Source organism: Colossoma macropomum, unplaced genomic scaffold, assembly GCF_904425465.1.
Source record: "Colossoma macropomum unplaced genomic scaffold, Colossoma_macropomum, whole genome shotgun sequence".
Classification (NCBI taxonomy): domain Eukaryota; kingdom Metazoa; phylum Chordata; class Actinopteri; order Characiformes; family Serrasalmidae; genus Colossoma; species Colossoma macropomum.
The window spans coordinates 38,681,499-38,697,512 of NW_023494787.1; the positions used below are offsets into that span (position 1 = coordinate 38,681,499).

General features: G+C 38.7%; 1 protein-coding gene, 2 non-coding genes and 1 gene segment (V, D, J or C); 1 reads left to right on the forward strand and 3 right to left on the reverse strand.

Moving 5' to 3' along the window:
* Nucleotides 1–1,367: 1,367 nt before the first annotated feature.
* On the reverse strand, nucleotides 1,368–2,143 carry LOC118805112. The segment is given in 2 exon segments: nucleotides 1,368–1,842; nucleotides 1,982–2,143. Coding segments are annotated over 2 exon segments (354 nt in total).
* Nucleotides 2,144–9,442: 7,299 nt separating this feature from the next.
* On the reverse strand, nucleotides 9,443–9,514 carry trnap-ugg. Its single transcript has one exon. It is a non-coding gene; the product is annotated as a tRNA-Pro (tRNA).
* A 689-nt stretch (nucleotides 9,515–10,203) lies between these two features.
* Nucleotides 10,204–10,275, forward strand: trnap-agg. The gene has a single exon. It is a non-coding gene; the product is annotated as a tRNA-Pro (tRNA).
* Nucleotides 10,276–11,630: 1,355 nt separating this feature from the next.
* grb10a (growth factor receptor-bound protein 10a) overlaps nucleotides 11,631–16,014 on the reverse strand; it is an 81,979-nt gene continuing 77,595 nt past the window's right edge. For both annotated transcript variants that reach the window (XM_036567258.1, XM_036567259.1), the window contains 3 exons: nucleotides 15,915–16,002; nucleotides 15,718–15,811; nucleotides 11,631–15,143 (listed from right to left, as the gene is read on the reverse strand). In XM_036567258.1, coding sequence (XP_036423151.1) covers nucleotides 14,997–15,143; nucleotides 15,718–15,811; nucleotides 15,915–16,002 — 329 coding nt within the window. In that variant the 3' untranslated portion in view covers nucleotides 11,631–14,996. The remainder of the gene's footprint in view (nucleotides 15,144–15,717; nucleotides 15,812–15,914; nucleotides 16,003–16,014) is intronic.

Below are 16,014 nucleotides of genomic sequence, written 5' to 3' on the forward strand. Positions count from 1 at the left end.
TTTAAAGAGACAGGTTGTTAGGTTTTTTTTGTTGCTGTTGTCATTTTTTATAGTATAATAAATAAACGATGCTTATACTGAATTCCCCATTCATCCAACATCAGTGTTAGAATTCTGAATCACAGAAATGGCATAAGACGTCTTGCTTTCTGGGTTATTTTTGACTGGGTTTATGGACTTTGGGACCCCTGTAGTTGCACTGGCCACCCAAACACCACCCCATTTATATAGTCAGTCAGCACAGCCACTATAGGGTCACATACAGGTGCCTTGCCATGCTTCTGTATTGAAAAAAAAAATATTTCATACATCCAGAATAGATACAGAATCACTTTAAATGAAGAATGATATCAATCAGCTACAAGCATGTGGCTATTATTATAAAAAACTATTATTGTAAAAAATGACAGTTAAAATTCAGTTAAAATATTTTCAGTTAAAAAGAACTCCTAATAGTAAGTCTTACATTCTGTTAACTATTTGAAGTTTAATTAACTGAAAAATCTTAAGGAAAGCAGTTTGTTTTCTTTTTCTAGGTTGAAATACTACTGAAATAATACTTTTTCTGACAGTCAATTTATTTTTTCTAAGATAACATTGCTTTTTTCCCTTCTGACTGGGTGCCTAGATTTAATTCCCAAGGGACTGTGTTTTCTGCATGAATCTTTATCTCTACTATTTTAATAACTATCTCTTGCTAACTGGAAGTGATGGCTTGTTTAACTTCAGATTCATGGTAAGAACAGTGATAGATTACTGACCAGGCATTGGGGCCAGTGCACATAGGCCTCTGACTGCCAGGGGCCAAGAGTGGGTGCAGATCCACTGCAGTTGCAAACATTAAGCCCTTGAATATGTGGCTATTAATAAATGAAATAAACAAATAAATATTGTCTGCTTTTAGGCCCATTTTTAACATTATCATCATCACTCTTGGTAAGTCAAACTCGCAAGTAAACACCAATTCAGAGTGGTCAAGAAAAAAGTAAAATAGCCTCTACAGTTAGAGCAGCACCCTTAGCCTCACAGAGGAGCAGTGGCGGAACATGTGAGCAGTGAGTAATGTTTGCCAAGAACATTATTCTTAACATCACTGTATTAATTGTACAGCACCAGCATGCATTTTGTTTGTGCTTAACATCCAGCAACTTCAAAACAGCAGACTGAGCTGATTTTACACTATGGAGACGACAGAGCGTAACTTTGTATGTATTATCAGCAGTTAAACTGGTAAGCATTCATCTGTTACATCTGGAGGACTTTCTAATTTTTTTCATAAAGATCACATTATATGCAGTAAATATCACTGTAGCTGTTTGCATGGAAATAAAAGTTAACATGAACATTGTGTGTGTGTTTGTGTGTGTTTGTGTGTGTGTGTGTGTAGGTGTGTGTGTGTGTGTGTGTGTGTGTGTGTGTTTGTATGTGTGCAGTTCTGTTCTGTGTCTCGTCATCTGCCTTCAACACCTGCAGTTGATGCAGCGGCAGCAGTGCAGTCTCTGTATAGTCTGACTGAGGGGGGTTTTTCTATGACGGTTTATCAGTGTGTGAACACTCCTCCACTATAGAAACCCATACAGTAATAATCTCCTGCATCCTCAGGCTGGACTCCACTGACGGTCAGTTGAAAGTTAAGCTCTGAATATGAACCACTGAATCGTTCTGGGACTCCAGACTCACGTCTGTTTGCCTTATAAATCAGGAGTTTAGGAGCTTCTCCAGGTTTCTGCAGGTACCAACTCATATCACTGCCAACTCCACTAGTTCCAGTACAGCTAATAGAGACACTCTTTCCTGCTTGACCAGACAGAAACTCAGGAGACTGAACCTCTTGATGGGAAACTGAAGAAAGAGAGAAAAAAAAAAAACATATTAGAGAATCAATATAATTTCAAAAAATGGTAAAACACTGTTTGCATTGAAGTTACATTCTTATCAGACTCAACACTTCAGAAGAGTGTAGAAATAAATGTGCTCTTACCCTGAGGAAAGAAGACCAGTGTGGTCAGCAGTAGAATCAGTGTGGTCATCATTGTGCTGTGTGTGAGTGAGTCTGAAAGGACTGAAGTCTCCAGTGTTGATCACACCAGCTCTCTTAAAGTGTGTGGAGCTGTGATCATGCAAAACCCTCTTCTATCAGCTGCACTTCCTGTCTTTCATATGCAGTAACTCACACAGTTCATAATAAAAAGGGTAAAAAGAAAGAAACAAAGGTTTGATTTTAAACCAAAGTCAAATCGAGGGACAAATAAATGTTAAGAAAAATGAAGGAGACATGTTGTTCAACAATACAGTTGTTGATGACAGTGTGAATTAGAGAATTAGACATATCATCTGAATGAGGTTGTATCACTGTGGAACACTTTTGGTGGAGGAACTCGACTCTCTTCTTTAAAGAAAGTATAACACATTTCAATTCAATTTTCTAAAGTTTGCAATTATTCATAATTTAATTTAAGTATCATTCAAATTGTTTTACTATTGTTTTACCACATATTACCCAGGTTACTGGAATTATTAAAGTGAACTTCAGGGTAACATCAAGATTTACATTTTATACAAGCCTTTAAATGTGTTTTCTCTCTCTCTCTCTCTCTCTCTCTCTCTTGCTCTCAGTAAATGTCATATTTTACTATACACTATTAATAACAATTATAACTACTATAAAATTTCTTCAGTTACACCAATATATGTATAATACATGGTCTTCTAGTTTAACATATGAAATATTTTAAAAATACTGCTACTACGTTATTCATTTTTTTCAGAATTCATCTTTTGTTTTTCAGTGTTTATTAAGTTACTACAGTCACACAAATAGAAGATTAAACACAGTGAAAACATGTTAATTATTTACTATAAATGGTGAAATGTGTTTGAATGATCTGCTGCTCTCAGTTCTGCTTTATGAACATAAAGTCTGTTAAAGGGAAGTGAAAGAGTCTCGGAATGACTGATAGAACTGAATATGACTATTTCAGACAACAGAAACTCCGGACTATCACATCTCTCTCTCTCTCTCTCTCTCTCTCTCTCTCTCTCTCTCTTTCTCTCTCTCTCTCTCTCTCTCTCTCTCTCTCTCTCCAGGTGAAACTTGGCCCACCCTCACAGTGTTGCCCCATAGATATAAATACATAGATGCAGCGTTGTCTGTTATTCTCTATATGCAGCGACACGTCAGCATGTCTGCCATGTTGAAGCAGTCAAGATTCCTTTGTAAACATATAGACCTACACATGTACTGAGATGAGCTCTTTCAATTAAATCGGCCATTAGTTTCTTAATACCCAAACAAAATTTGTTATGTTATAATTCTCAGACAGTTAGGCACATTGCTGATTATTTAAACGTATGATTTATACGGCACTATATTTGAGATTCTTCTCAGTTTCCTGCCAAATTCAAATAAGGAAGCTGCTACAGCCATAAGAAGAGTCTGAATAAATTAATATTTAGATTTACATTTACCTGATGCTTCAGGCAGCAGATCAAGCACATAACTATTAATATGCTTATATATCTAGATTTTAAAAATCTGAACATTAATGTTGAACTGGCTGTCATAAAAATACATACCAGATGCAAATGTAAGTGTATTTACGGTCAGATGGTGGAGCTCAACTATCACAAAGTACAAAGTAGATTTCATTGTTTCGACAATTTGCTTACACTTGTGCACAGACTATGTGCCAAAAATAAACTCAAATAATCTAGGTTGCTTTGATTGCTCTCTGTAGCTTTTACTTCATAACTATGAAAGGTCTGTCTGGAGCAGCAGGAAAAGTATTCGGTCACCTGATGGTAAAGACTGAGTTTAGCAAGCTCCATCAGAAACACAATCACACACACATCAGTAAATAGGCCAATATGTGAATTGGTTCCAATCTCCATGCACATACAAATGCAGTAAACCCCCCAAAACACAGTAAGAAGGTGCTAATCTAATATGAATATCTATACGGATTAAGGAATGCTGTACCTACAGTGCTTATTTAGCACTGACAATCATTGTAAATTAATTAACTATTTCACATCAAGTTAAGATTCCCTATACAGGTTATTAATTGAAAGAAGCTTAACACAGCGGAGGAACATACAAGCAGTGAGCTCTACATAATCAGCAGCACACTGACCTGAGAGTGTAGCCTACTGTACATACTTAATTATACAAGCATATTCTCATGTCAGTCTGTGCTGTTTCAGTGTTTCTGCTGATGATCTTCAGATTTATTTCATATTTTATTGTCATCAATTCTGACCTTTATATATTTTCAATGCTTTAAAAAGTACTTTATATGGTTGCATTATAAAGCATTTTGAATCAAAAATGTCTATTCTGATATTATTTGCGTGATGTAGACGTTAGAGACTTTTTTCAAAGACATTAATAATTATTTGGATAAAGTCCTTGTATTTGGACATTTGGATATTGTTATCAGATGAACAATTACAAATAATTACAAATATATTAAAATCCTGTACAAACCCAATTATACAAAACCAAAAAAATGCTCAGTAGGTAAAATGCAATAAAAAAAAGCAGTGATTTGTAAATTCACTCTGACCTGTATTTAGTTGAAAGACAAACCTTATCTGTAAGCAGTCAAAACACAAGATCTGTTTTTTGTAAATATGCTCTCATTCTGAAATTTATGCCTGCACCTCGTTGGGCAACTGGGTAATTTAAGACAAGAAACTTGGTGAAAAGTCCAAATCTTACAGTTTTTTTTTCTAACCTGCATTTTTAGTACTGAGTTCTCTTTTTCAAAACTCTTCACACAGTTAGCACAACACTCTGTTTGTGTTCTAGTCTATTTGCTTGTTTTTTTTTTCCTTGAGTGAATACAGAGTGCATTTAGAGACCATAATTTCCAAAACTCTTTAATACTCAGCCTTTAACAAAACTGTACACTTCTGTGCCTGAAACTGCAAATGCTTACATACACTGTTACAAAACTGTTAACCACATCACTAGAAATTGAAAATAAACTGGACATTCTTTTCAACAATTTGCTATTGGACAAAAATCAAAGCCCAAAACCTGCTTTATCTGTGCGTAAAGGGCATAGCAGAAAACCACAACTGCATGCATGTGATCTTTGATCCTGCAAAAGGCACTGAATTACAAATCGGCATGCTTCTGTGATGGATATAACCGCATGGGCTCAGGAATACTGTGACATAGTGTTATCAAGAAACACAGTTCCTTACTGCACCCACAAATGCAAGATTAGACTGTACAGAGTTCAAGGGATACCATATGTCAATACAGTCTAGAATGCTGCCAACTTCTCTGGGCTTAAGCTCATCTGAAATGGACTGATGCACAATGGAATCGTGCATTGTGGTCTGACAAGTCAACCTTTCAGATTGTTTACGGAAATGAATAGAGATGTCATGTTTTCTGGGCCAAAGAAGAAATAGACCATCCAGATTGTTACCAATGTGAAGTTCAAAAGCCAGAGTCTATCATGGTATGGGGGTGAACTGGTGCCCATGGCATGGGTAACTTGCGCATCTGTCAAGGCACCATTAATGGTGAAAGATATGTACACCTTTTCCATGCTTATTCAACATGACAACAAAAGGATATATTCCGTACATATTACAACAAAAAGAAAAATATGTAACAGGCTTGTTACTTTAGTTTTAATGATCTCTTTATTTATTTTATCTCTGTATTGATTCATATCTTTTTTTAATCAGGCAATCATTTTCAGGCACCTAATGAATTGGTGCTGTGAAATGGGAAAGGGGGAGGTGGGAGAGGAGTGAACCTGTGATTGGCTACTTTCACAGCTTACAGGCCCCAGCAGAGCATGTGGGAAAAGGAAGAAAAACAAACAGATGACACAACGGAATCCACAGAAAGTGATGGTGTTGAATCAGCGGTTAACGTGGATGATAAGTATAAAAATCTGTATCCATGGCCTTACTCAGTGCCAGAGTGAGTGACTGGGAGAGTCTGGAAATTCCCAGTGGGCCCGTTTTGGGCTGGTTACTGGGAGCTAATGAATACAGTCTTGTTACATCCAAGTGTGTATCTGTAGTAATTTAGGGGTTAAACCAGAGGCCCCGTCTAAGGTGATACAGCCCTGGTTTACTGACTGTAACTTAAATTCAAACAGTGGATAGAAATTAGACATTAGCTTCATTTCCCGTTCCACCTTAAATGATGTAGCAGTTATGTTCAGACATATGTACGGATGTTACTTCAGTGCATCAAGTCATTACAGGTAAGACATAAACAGACATTAAACATGTTTCATTCCTGCCATGGCAATATGCATTTGTCTACAATGATGATTAGGTTTAGGTTTTTAAAGATTGCTGTGTTGTTTTTCTAAGTCTTCGAACATCAGCTGTTCGATTTAACTTTCGTGTCACCTTCTTTCGGGTCTGCCCGCTGTGGCAGTACACTGCGTTCTTGGCTTTGGGAATTATCAGGTTTTAAGTTTGTACGTCTTTAAATTTGTAGGTTACCTTTGCATAAGTCTCAGTTGTCTGATTCAAAATTTTTGTTTGTTATCTTATCTGGGCAGAAGTTGTGTCTGTGTTGAACATGCTTTATAGTGAAGGTGCTGCAGTGTTGATTGTGTTTGTGTCCAGCTTTTTAATTGGCTGCTGTTGTTTTGTATCAGGGTGGAAGTGTTGGAATATGCAGGGTGATGACTGTAAGGCTGTTTGGAACAGCCTATAGCTGGATGTAATGACATTGCAGGACATTAGTGGATTTTGTGTGTGTGTGTCTGTGTGTTTATGTGTGTAACTCCAGGTCTGAAAACAAGTCCCACTCCGGCACTGGTCTTACTTAAAGGAATGATTTGATCTCATGTTCAGTATTGACTGAAATAAAAATCTATTTTTTTTTCTTAGTAGAGATTCCAACAATATCCATCTCTAATTCTTCTAAAGGAAATCAAACACATAAATGTGGGTGCTCTAGATGTGTGGATTTTTGTGGATGATGCATGCAGTTCCACTATAAACCATTTTGTGTGCTCAGTTTGATGGATGTTTACCTCTAACTCTCAGTAGAAAGATATCCTCTTTAAAAAATTTCATTAGAGATGATTTTTAAATAAATACTTTTACTTTTTTACTTTTAGTACATTTTGAGTATGTACTTTTATATTTCTACTTAAAAGTAAAGTAAGTAAAAATTAAAAAAAGTAAAAAATCTGCCATACTTTAACTTGTACTTGAGTATTTTTTTTTTTACTAAATTACTTGTTGAGACAGTAGCTTATCTGTCGCTGCACAGTTTGTGTTGGTCATCCTCTAGTTCCACAGTGGTCACAGGATGCTGTTGGCTGGATATTTTTGGTTGGTGGACTATTTCCTTTAGTGCTTTAGAAACGAATGACGTTTTAAAACACTAGAAGATAAAGATTTGGATTTCTGTCCCCCAAAACACAACAGACTTCTAGCTGCTGTTCAAGCTTTGAGTAATTAACCTTTTTAATGCAACTGAAAGAAAATATCCTTGCAGATGTCATTAGAAATCAGTAAAAAGGCAAAGGGAAAGGTGGATACACTGAATTTTCAAAAAATATATCTATATATTTTGTTTTATATTTAGTTATTGAGCCTTTTATGTAACTTTCTATGTAAGTGTGAACTGTATCAGTGTTATCAGAAGTTGTGCTCTGCTATACCAGTGATTAGACTAATGACAGCTCTTTTAAACAGCTCTCTGATGAACTAAAGTGAGACTCTAGTTTGTTTTTAAAGTTCACACATCCTGAATCTGTCCTTCTGCACACGAACTCAAACCTACTGAGATGGGTGTGTGTTTAGTTTCCTCCTCAGTGGGTCGTGTCACATTCCCCCTCAGCACCTGCAGCTGCAGCTGTGCAGTCTCTGTACCGTCTGACTGAAGGTGGTTATTGTATGATGATTTATCACTGTGTGAACACCCAGTATCCAATGTTAAGAGCACTCTTACAGTAATAAATGCCTGAATCTTCAGGCTGGACTTTACTGATGGTCAGAGTGAAGTCAATGTGGTTTCCACTCTCACTGCCACTGAATCTAGAGGAAACTCCAGAAGCTCTATTATCAGTAAAATATATCAGGAGTTTAGGAGCTCCTCCAGGAATGTGATGATACCAGTACATACAGCGCTTCTTTGTATTTGTATCAATACACCAAACTGCTGGTTCATGTTTGCAGGTAATAGTGACAGTGTGATCAGGCTGCACTGTCTGATCTCCAGACTGAGTCAACACAACCTGCCCTAAAGAGACTGTGGAGAGAGAGAGAGAGGGAGAGGGAGAGGGAGAGAGAGAGAGAGAGAGAGAGAGAGAGAGAGAGAGAGAGAGAGAGAGAGAGAAAGGCTGAAACTGAGACTGCATTGATACACATTATTAAAGAAGATTCCCTGTGTTACTCTGATGATGAGAATGCAGGAAATAAAAATTTCTATCTTAAACACAAACTCACAGGTGGAATAATAGTAATAATTACAGTTCACTTTTTATGAAAATACTTTCAAAAAGTCTACTATATAATCTACTGTATGATCCAATTTAAGTGAACATTAATAATAAACATTGTCTTACTCCGAGTGCAGGTTATGATCATCCAGATGAAGATGGTGATTAAAGTCATGATGGCTTTTTGATGTGTGATCATGTAGATCAGCTCTCAGTCATGAAGTGTTAAACTGACAGAGCTATAAACTCTCCCAGAGCACTGAAGCATGAGCTGCTAATGCAAAGTGTCTTCAGCATGAAAATCATCTTCCTGACTGCAGCTTGGTAAGATGTTTATTATCTTCGATTTTATTGGTATAATAATAGCATTAGATGCTTTTCCTTTTTTTCCTTTTGTATTCACTATTCATTCAGCTGTATCTTATTTTCAAAGGACAGATAAGACAAAGCTAAAATAGTCATAATGAAACTGGCACCTGCAGTACTGCCAGTGATGATGCTAACGCTCTAAGCTCTATGGTTTATTATGTAATTCCTCATTATGTACACAGATTTAGGAGACAGTGGGCCAATATTCACCAAGGCTTTGTTTTGGTGGAAAATGATAAGCACTTCACTAATTATAAGTATTATTATTCCTATTATTATTATTGTTGTTATTAAAATACAAAAAATACAAATATATTTACCTAAAATGCAACTCAAGAACTTTGACTCCAGCAGAGATTTTTAGTCTTTTTCATTACTGGGTAGTTGTGCAGTTAGGCCTGGAAGGTGGTTAAAATTAAAACTAAATTCCCATAATATAATGATACTGGTAATGAGACAGTTGGATCAAGAAGTGGTTAGAAATGAAACCTTGATGGAAGAAGATCCACAATAGAATATATCCTAATTGTCACCACCAGCATTCTGAAATACAAACATTAGGTGCTTTACAGTCCGGCTGACTGCTGTAGTAAGTGAAGGTCGGCGGGTCAGTATAAAGCGTAGACACAAAACTCGGGCTCGTCCGGGATTTGAACCCGGGACCTCTCGCACCCAAAGCGAGAATCATACCCCTAGACCAACGAGCCAACTAGTGATAGGACACCTAGGCACGTAGTTGTTTGCCGTCGTGTGCCGGGCTGTGAGTCATTCTAGTCCACGTTGTGCGGTAATGTCCAGGATTATTCGCCTGCCATCTGGTGGCGGAAAGCGTCATTACACCAACGAGGGGAACCAACACTGCACAGATCTGCTGTAGAGCAGCGGGAGACGCATAATACACATTTAGTGAATATTGTCAGAATAGCACAGTTTGTCAAAATAGTGAATAAGGGACAATTGTTCTGACTGATGTGATCTCTAGTTTCATGGTTAATAAGCTGCATCATGATTTCTTTTTAAAATAGTTGCCGGTTGACTATACGGCCAAAGTCAGTCGTATCAGCTGCCACGCCAGCAGTGCTTTGCACGTTTTGTGTTTTCCTTGCTCTTCACACCCGACCGAGCCAACGAGGAGCTTGTTAATTAGTTAATGAGCTGAATCGGAAGTGCTAGATGAAAAAAAGCACAAATGTATACATACTGTGGGGTCAACTGGACAAGGAACTCTTGGAAACTCTTGCTTTAAACGTCGGGACGCACTACATGCAACTGCCGCTAGATGTCGCCAAAGCAACGTAGGAGAATCAGCATAATACGGTCATATGTCCTTAATACGACCACTTATGCAACGTGGCAGTACTTTCAGAAGAGTTTGCTCTGTGCTGGACTTCAAGTAGGCTCGTTGGTCTAGGGGTATGATTCTCGCTTAGGGTGCGAGAGGTCCCGGGTTCAAATCCCGGACGAGCCCACCTTTTTGTCGTAGATGTAGTATGGAAAGGCTTTCAATAGTTTTTCACTTGGATGTAGGCAGGCCTTAAGTAATTTACTCTGTGTGTACCTCAATAGCAATTCAGGTGGTGGACATTCTCATATACATAGTGCAAATTCCCAAATGAACAGTATGTACACACACGCACACAAACACTGCAGGCAAAACAGGTCAGCTTAATATACTCTTTATAAAAAGACATTTGAGACATACAAATGAAAACAGATGATATAGTTATAATATGCACACTGGTACAAATCACTGAGAGGGAGTATGCAAAATACACACCATAATAATCCAATCTTCATTTTGTGTGGGAGCCCAACCCTTTTACGTAGTTATAGATAAGATAGCGTAGATACAGTGTTAGATCTAGACCTTAAGCTTCACGTACTTAGAAAAAAAAAGTATTGCTGCTGAAGCTGTGTTTGCATTAGATATGGCTGCACAGGAGTCACATGGTAGAAAGACACCCCATCCTATAGACTACTGCAGAGCACCAAGAACGTGTTGCATATTGTACTTGACTCTGTTCTTTCCTTCTCTGTTCTGCTGTTGGGATTTCAAGCTCCTGTTGTAGCCATCTGCCCCCTAAGCGCATCTGCCTAGTACTGCTGTATACTCAGTTTACGGAAGCCGGACTAGAGAATGCTCCACACAGACCATGCCTTACATGCTTTAGACTTAAACTACTACACGTTCTGTTGTTTGTCTGAAATGGAAAGATGCGCGAAGCGTTTCAAAAGAGTGAGGCGTTAAGGTGCAACTCAAAATAGCCAATGCCAAGATGATGATACACTACTGGATAAAGAAATAGAGATGTTTGTTTGGTGTAGCCCCAGAACTTTGTCTGGAAACCAGAAAAACAGATTCCTTGAGTAAATATATTAAAAGGGAGCTCATGTAACACTGCAGAGCATCTCCCGATCGTTGCGTCCATCTTGTGCTCTCTCTCGTCCATTAGATATGTGTACTTCGGCATCAGCAGTTTAACAGTCAGCTGTCGGAGTCTAGCATATCGAACTGTGAGAGGTTGTCATAGCTTAGTCTTGCTGGGCCCAGTGTAGGGAGGGTGTCAGAACTGACTTAAAATATGAGGAGACTGCCGCAGTGCTGTGTGTGGCTCGCACTCACTCGTCAATTCACCTGTAAGCTGAGGCTTGAGCCCCTAACCTTCTCGAATGAAGCAATGTGCGGGAGCAAATCTCCTCAATGCATGATGTCACACAGCCCTAGAGGATTTGCAGTCACACCAAGGAGTCCTGACACTGCAAATGCTCCACCTCTCCAGAGAGTGTGTGTGTGTGTGTGTGTGTGTGTGTGTGTGTGTGTGTGTGTGTGTGTGTGTGTGTGTGTGTGTATGTGTGTGTAGATGTTCTCTTTCTCCAGCTCTGCCACCTCTCAGGTGTTGTTGTGGCTCAAGGACATCACAGTGATGTAAAGGCAATTCTTAATTATAGCTATTCCAAAGTGTTTTCCAACCCCAGTCCTGTAGAACCCCCAGCACTGCACCATTTGCTCCTTAACCTTAATTATAAACAGGCTAATGATCAAGTGCTTCTAAGGCCCACAATATAAATAAGAACATCATATTGCAATCATATTGCTAGTAGTGGTGTTAAAGTTAACGCATCAGTAACGCATTAATGTGGTAAATTATTAACGCTGTTAACGCTTTTTCCTAGTTTGACCCTTGTAATCATCCACAGTTTAACAGTGAAGCCCAGCTGCAGACTATGTAGGTATGACTCCATGACTGTAGCTCTCTGTAACATTTAAAAGGGCAAGAAGTTCCACTGATGTTTCTCTCGACAAAACCAAAGTTGTTTCCAGCTACTGTCATGCTGTGAACTGATCAGTGAACTATGACTCATCTTAATTAAGTAAAACAGAGCTGATACTGGCAATGTCAGTAATATCAGTAACAGCAGCACTGGAGGACGCCTCAGGAGACTGCACTGAAGAGTGCTTGCGGGAGACCAATGGATAAGCAGCAAATTAACAAAAGCAACAGCAAAATGGAAAAGCTGCAGTTCTTCTCATAAGACATAACGTAAGGCTAAGAGAGCTGGAAGTCTGCAGTCGTGGAGGAGTTGACTGTACAGGCTACCATTGACTGTACGGGCTATGTGATACATGATATACATTCACTGGTTGGAACATGCAGCCAGTGTTGCTTTCAGTGGATGTTGGTGATGAAATTTGGATTTGGATGTTCAGACTGAACTCTGCGTGTACATGATAAAAATAATGCCAGTGAAACAAAAAATATATCTTGTCCACTCATACAGCTATGACAAAATGCACTGCTTTATAAAGGGAAAACAATCTTTCTTTAGGGTTCAATCTGACCAAACACAAATACGATTATTCGTGATTAACTACACAAAATTGTGATTAATCGCATTTATTTTGTTGAATCCCTAATTACTATATACGGCAAGTGAAATATGCAGAGCTTGCCCAAATCATTTGGAGTCTTTAGTATTTGTTTATTTGGTTGGTATTTGTTTCACGTACAAGTATTAAGTATTTGGAAGCTTCATCTTTTTTTAAGCCACCAAAGTTGTTGCTTTAATATGATACATTTCATCAGTAATGGCCTTTCTTACTGTTAATATATGAAAAATGTTATAAGTAAATAAATTATATCTGGTTAATTTGAATGCATTATAAATTTATATCAGGCATCCCGGTCACCTCGCCTCAGAGTGCTACAAACTGCACATGGCAAGCAACCATGCGTCCAGTCCACATCGTCTCCAACCTTAGGTGTGTAACCACTTCAGGTGGGAATATTTACTCTTATCTCCCTTTATTTTCTAATCAAACAGTTGTACAGCAGGCTTAAAACTTGGTTATTTTGACAAAATCACCAGTTTTACCACTTTATCTATGACGTTTAACCTCCACACAGGATTAGTACAGCGCAGTAGCTGCTCTGCGACAACTAGGCCACAAAGATAATTTAGTAAATTATTTTAAATATAGTTTAGGACTCCATGAAAAGCAGGAATGTGTGATTTGACTAGATTGATAGGAAGCTTATGCTTCACTCGTGTTCAAGTGGAAAAACAATATGCTCGTGATTAAAAAAATAAATAAAAAGGTCGGAATAGCCGTACCGCCTTTGTGAACTGAAACACTGATTAAAAGGCAAGTATGTCTGTTCCATAAGATGGACAACAAAAAGCACTTTAAATATTATTATAGGAATGATGGCCCAGCCCCAAAAATGCCTTATATATTATGTATTATAACACATTAGGGTGATGTGAAATGACTAATGACGTTTGTCTGGATATCCTGATTCATTTAATCACCCACAGAAACTCATCTGAAACCTCTGAGGCTGTTAAAAGCAAACAAAGCCATTACTAACTTGATAGTACATTTGCATATTACAACCTTCTACAATATCGTACTGCAAAGGCCAATATCACAATAACAATAAACCAAAGATATATTGTGCATTCATAGGTCGTTCTTGAGGAGAATCAAGTGTGTTAGAACAGAGAAAAACATGCAGGGCTGGTGGGCTTCCAGGACTGTTGTTGGAAAACACTGATATCCAGGATTGTACAGAAATTAAATAAAGACTGCTACATATTTAGGGGCTAAATCATTAATCTCAGTGATTGTGCTCTGGGCAGCCAACCTCAAGAAGTTGAGCATGGGTCAAGTTTTGTTTTTTCTTTTGTGGCCACATATGGCCTGGGTCAAGTTTCTACGGCCCCCCATAGGCTATACTTAAACAATATTGCACTTTTAATTAAAAGTAAACCATTTTTGTCCTCCTGACTTTACTGATTTAATGTGTGTCAACAAAGACTCAGATTCTAATTGTTCCAGCCAAATGCGCAAGTGACCTGGACTGTCGCTGAGCAGCCTCTGCCTCTGGACTGAAAGAACTGATCAGAGCTGAGTTACTGCAGCCTTAGCCCAATGCCCTCATATCTCCATTCTCTCTTAAGGCAAAGAGAACTGGGTGAAGAACTACTTATACTCAGCACAATGAAGCAGATGAGAGATGTGTCAGTTTGCTGATCCACAATTTTGCTAGCGTGTCGGCCGCCAGGTATAACCTTGGCAACAGAAAGCTCTGTCATGGCTCTGTGGATGTCCTGTGCTGTAATCCAATCAACATGCAAGGATTCCCCATAGAGAGCTTACCAAGGGACACGGAGAAACAGAAGGGACGGCAAGAGTGCAAGGACGGACAAAGAGGGTCATTTTACCGGTCAAAAAAGTGGGGCACCTGTTTTCAGCTTGAGAGTGCAAAATGTTGCACAGGTATGAAAACATCAACACCACAGCTACAAACCAAATGTAATCAAGTAATTTTACAAGATTTTTTTTGCAACTGTAGAAGTCCTGAATGATAGCATCGAGGTGACTGACACCGTCTCAGAAAACGAGGACCTAAGTGGCAGTGTCATAGAAACTGGAAGGAGGGGGGACTTCCAGAAAGTGTGTGCTTGTCAGAAGATCATTCGCAGCAGTTCTGCATCGATTCCCAGAGCCAAAATATGAAAAAAAAAACAAAACCGAAAGCGTCCTCCAGGTCTGAGGTATGAGTCAGCTTATCACTGATGTGGGACAGGGCCAAAAAAAAAAATCCAGTTTCTCAGCCATGTGTATGTAGAGATGTGTTTGTGTGTGGTGTAAGTTAATTTGTTGGGTCACGAGTGGGTGAGGGGTCATAAGGCCACCATGGTACAGGGGTGTTTGAGTTTGCAGGGCAAGACTCCTCTGTTGAGCTGGTAGAACTCCACCAGGTGGATCAGGTCTGTGAACTTGGTGGAGCCATCGTCAAGGCTGAAGAAAATCTGACCGTCCTCTTCATGCTGATGACAGCAATGAAAATGATGGAAATGAGCAAATGGGAAAACAACACAGATATACATATGTGGAGAAAACACATTTTGAACTGTGAATGGACTAAAATCCTTTTGCTTTGAGAGACCCTATAGCTTGATTATATTTATTTAATTAAAACAAATGACTTAACATTCCATTCTGTCACTATCAAAACATATAATAACTGTTTGCTTAAGGTGAGTAAAAAGGCACATGGATGCTACAATACAGCACATTGGGGTTCATTCTGTAACGTAAGAGCACAAGACAAAATATGTTCATTGGTATTAGAAAACTTTGCTGAGCAGTCAGAAATCTGGGGGACCCTGGCTTCCAAGTGATATGGCTGGCCCCCCCCCAAGATCACCACCCTGGTACAGTTATAAACTATAACACATTGTTTGTAACTAATAAAATGGCCAGTAAGTGTTAATACAAAGGACCTAATAAACGGCAACTCTGAGTAGACGGCCTTAGATTTTAAAAAGCAATTATTTATAATTAAATTAGATGAAATTGACTAAATTTGTGTTAGAGAGGAAGCGATAACTAGAGACTTACAGGTAAGATTTGGAAGTGTCTGATCTTCTGATGATGGCACAGTGTGAGTACAAAAGCCTTCGGGTTGCTCTGACTATCCCGCAAAAGGAACAACCTTCAAAGAAAAAACACTATACTTAACACATTGACCTGTCTAAACAGCTGTGCATTTGTTCTGAGAGGGACACATTGATTTGTGGGCAATGTAAGTGGCCTACCCATCCACTTGACCCTGCTGCATGATCATACGGTGGGACTCTTCTCTCATGATGCGACCGTGGAACCACAGTTGTGTCCGGTGGATCACTTGAAACAATA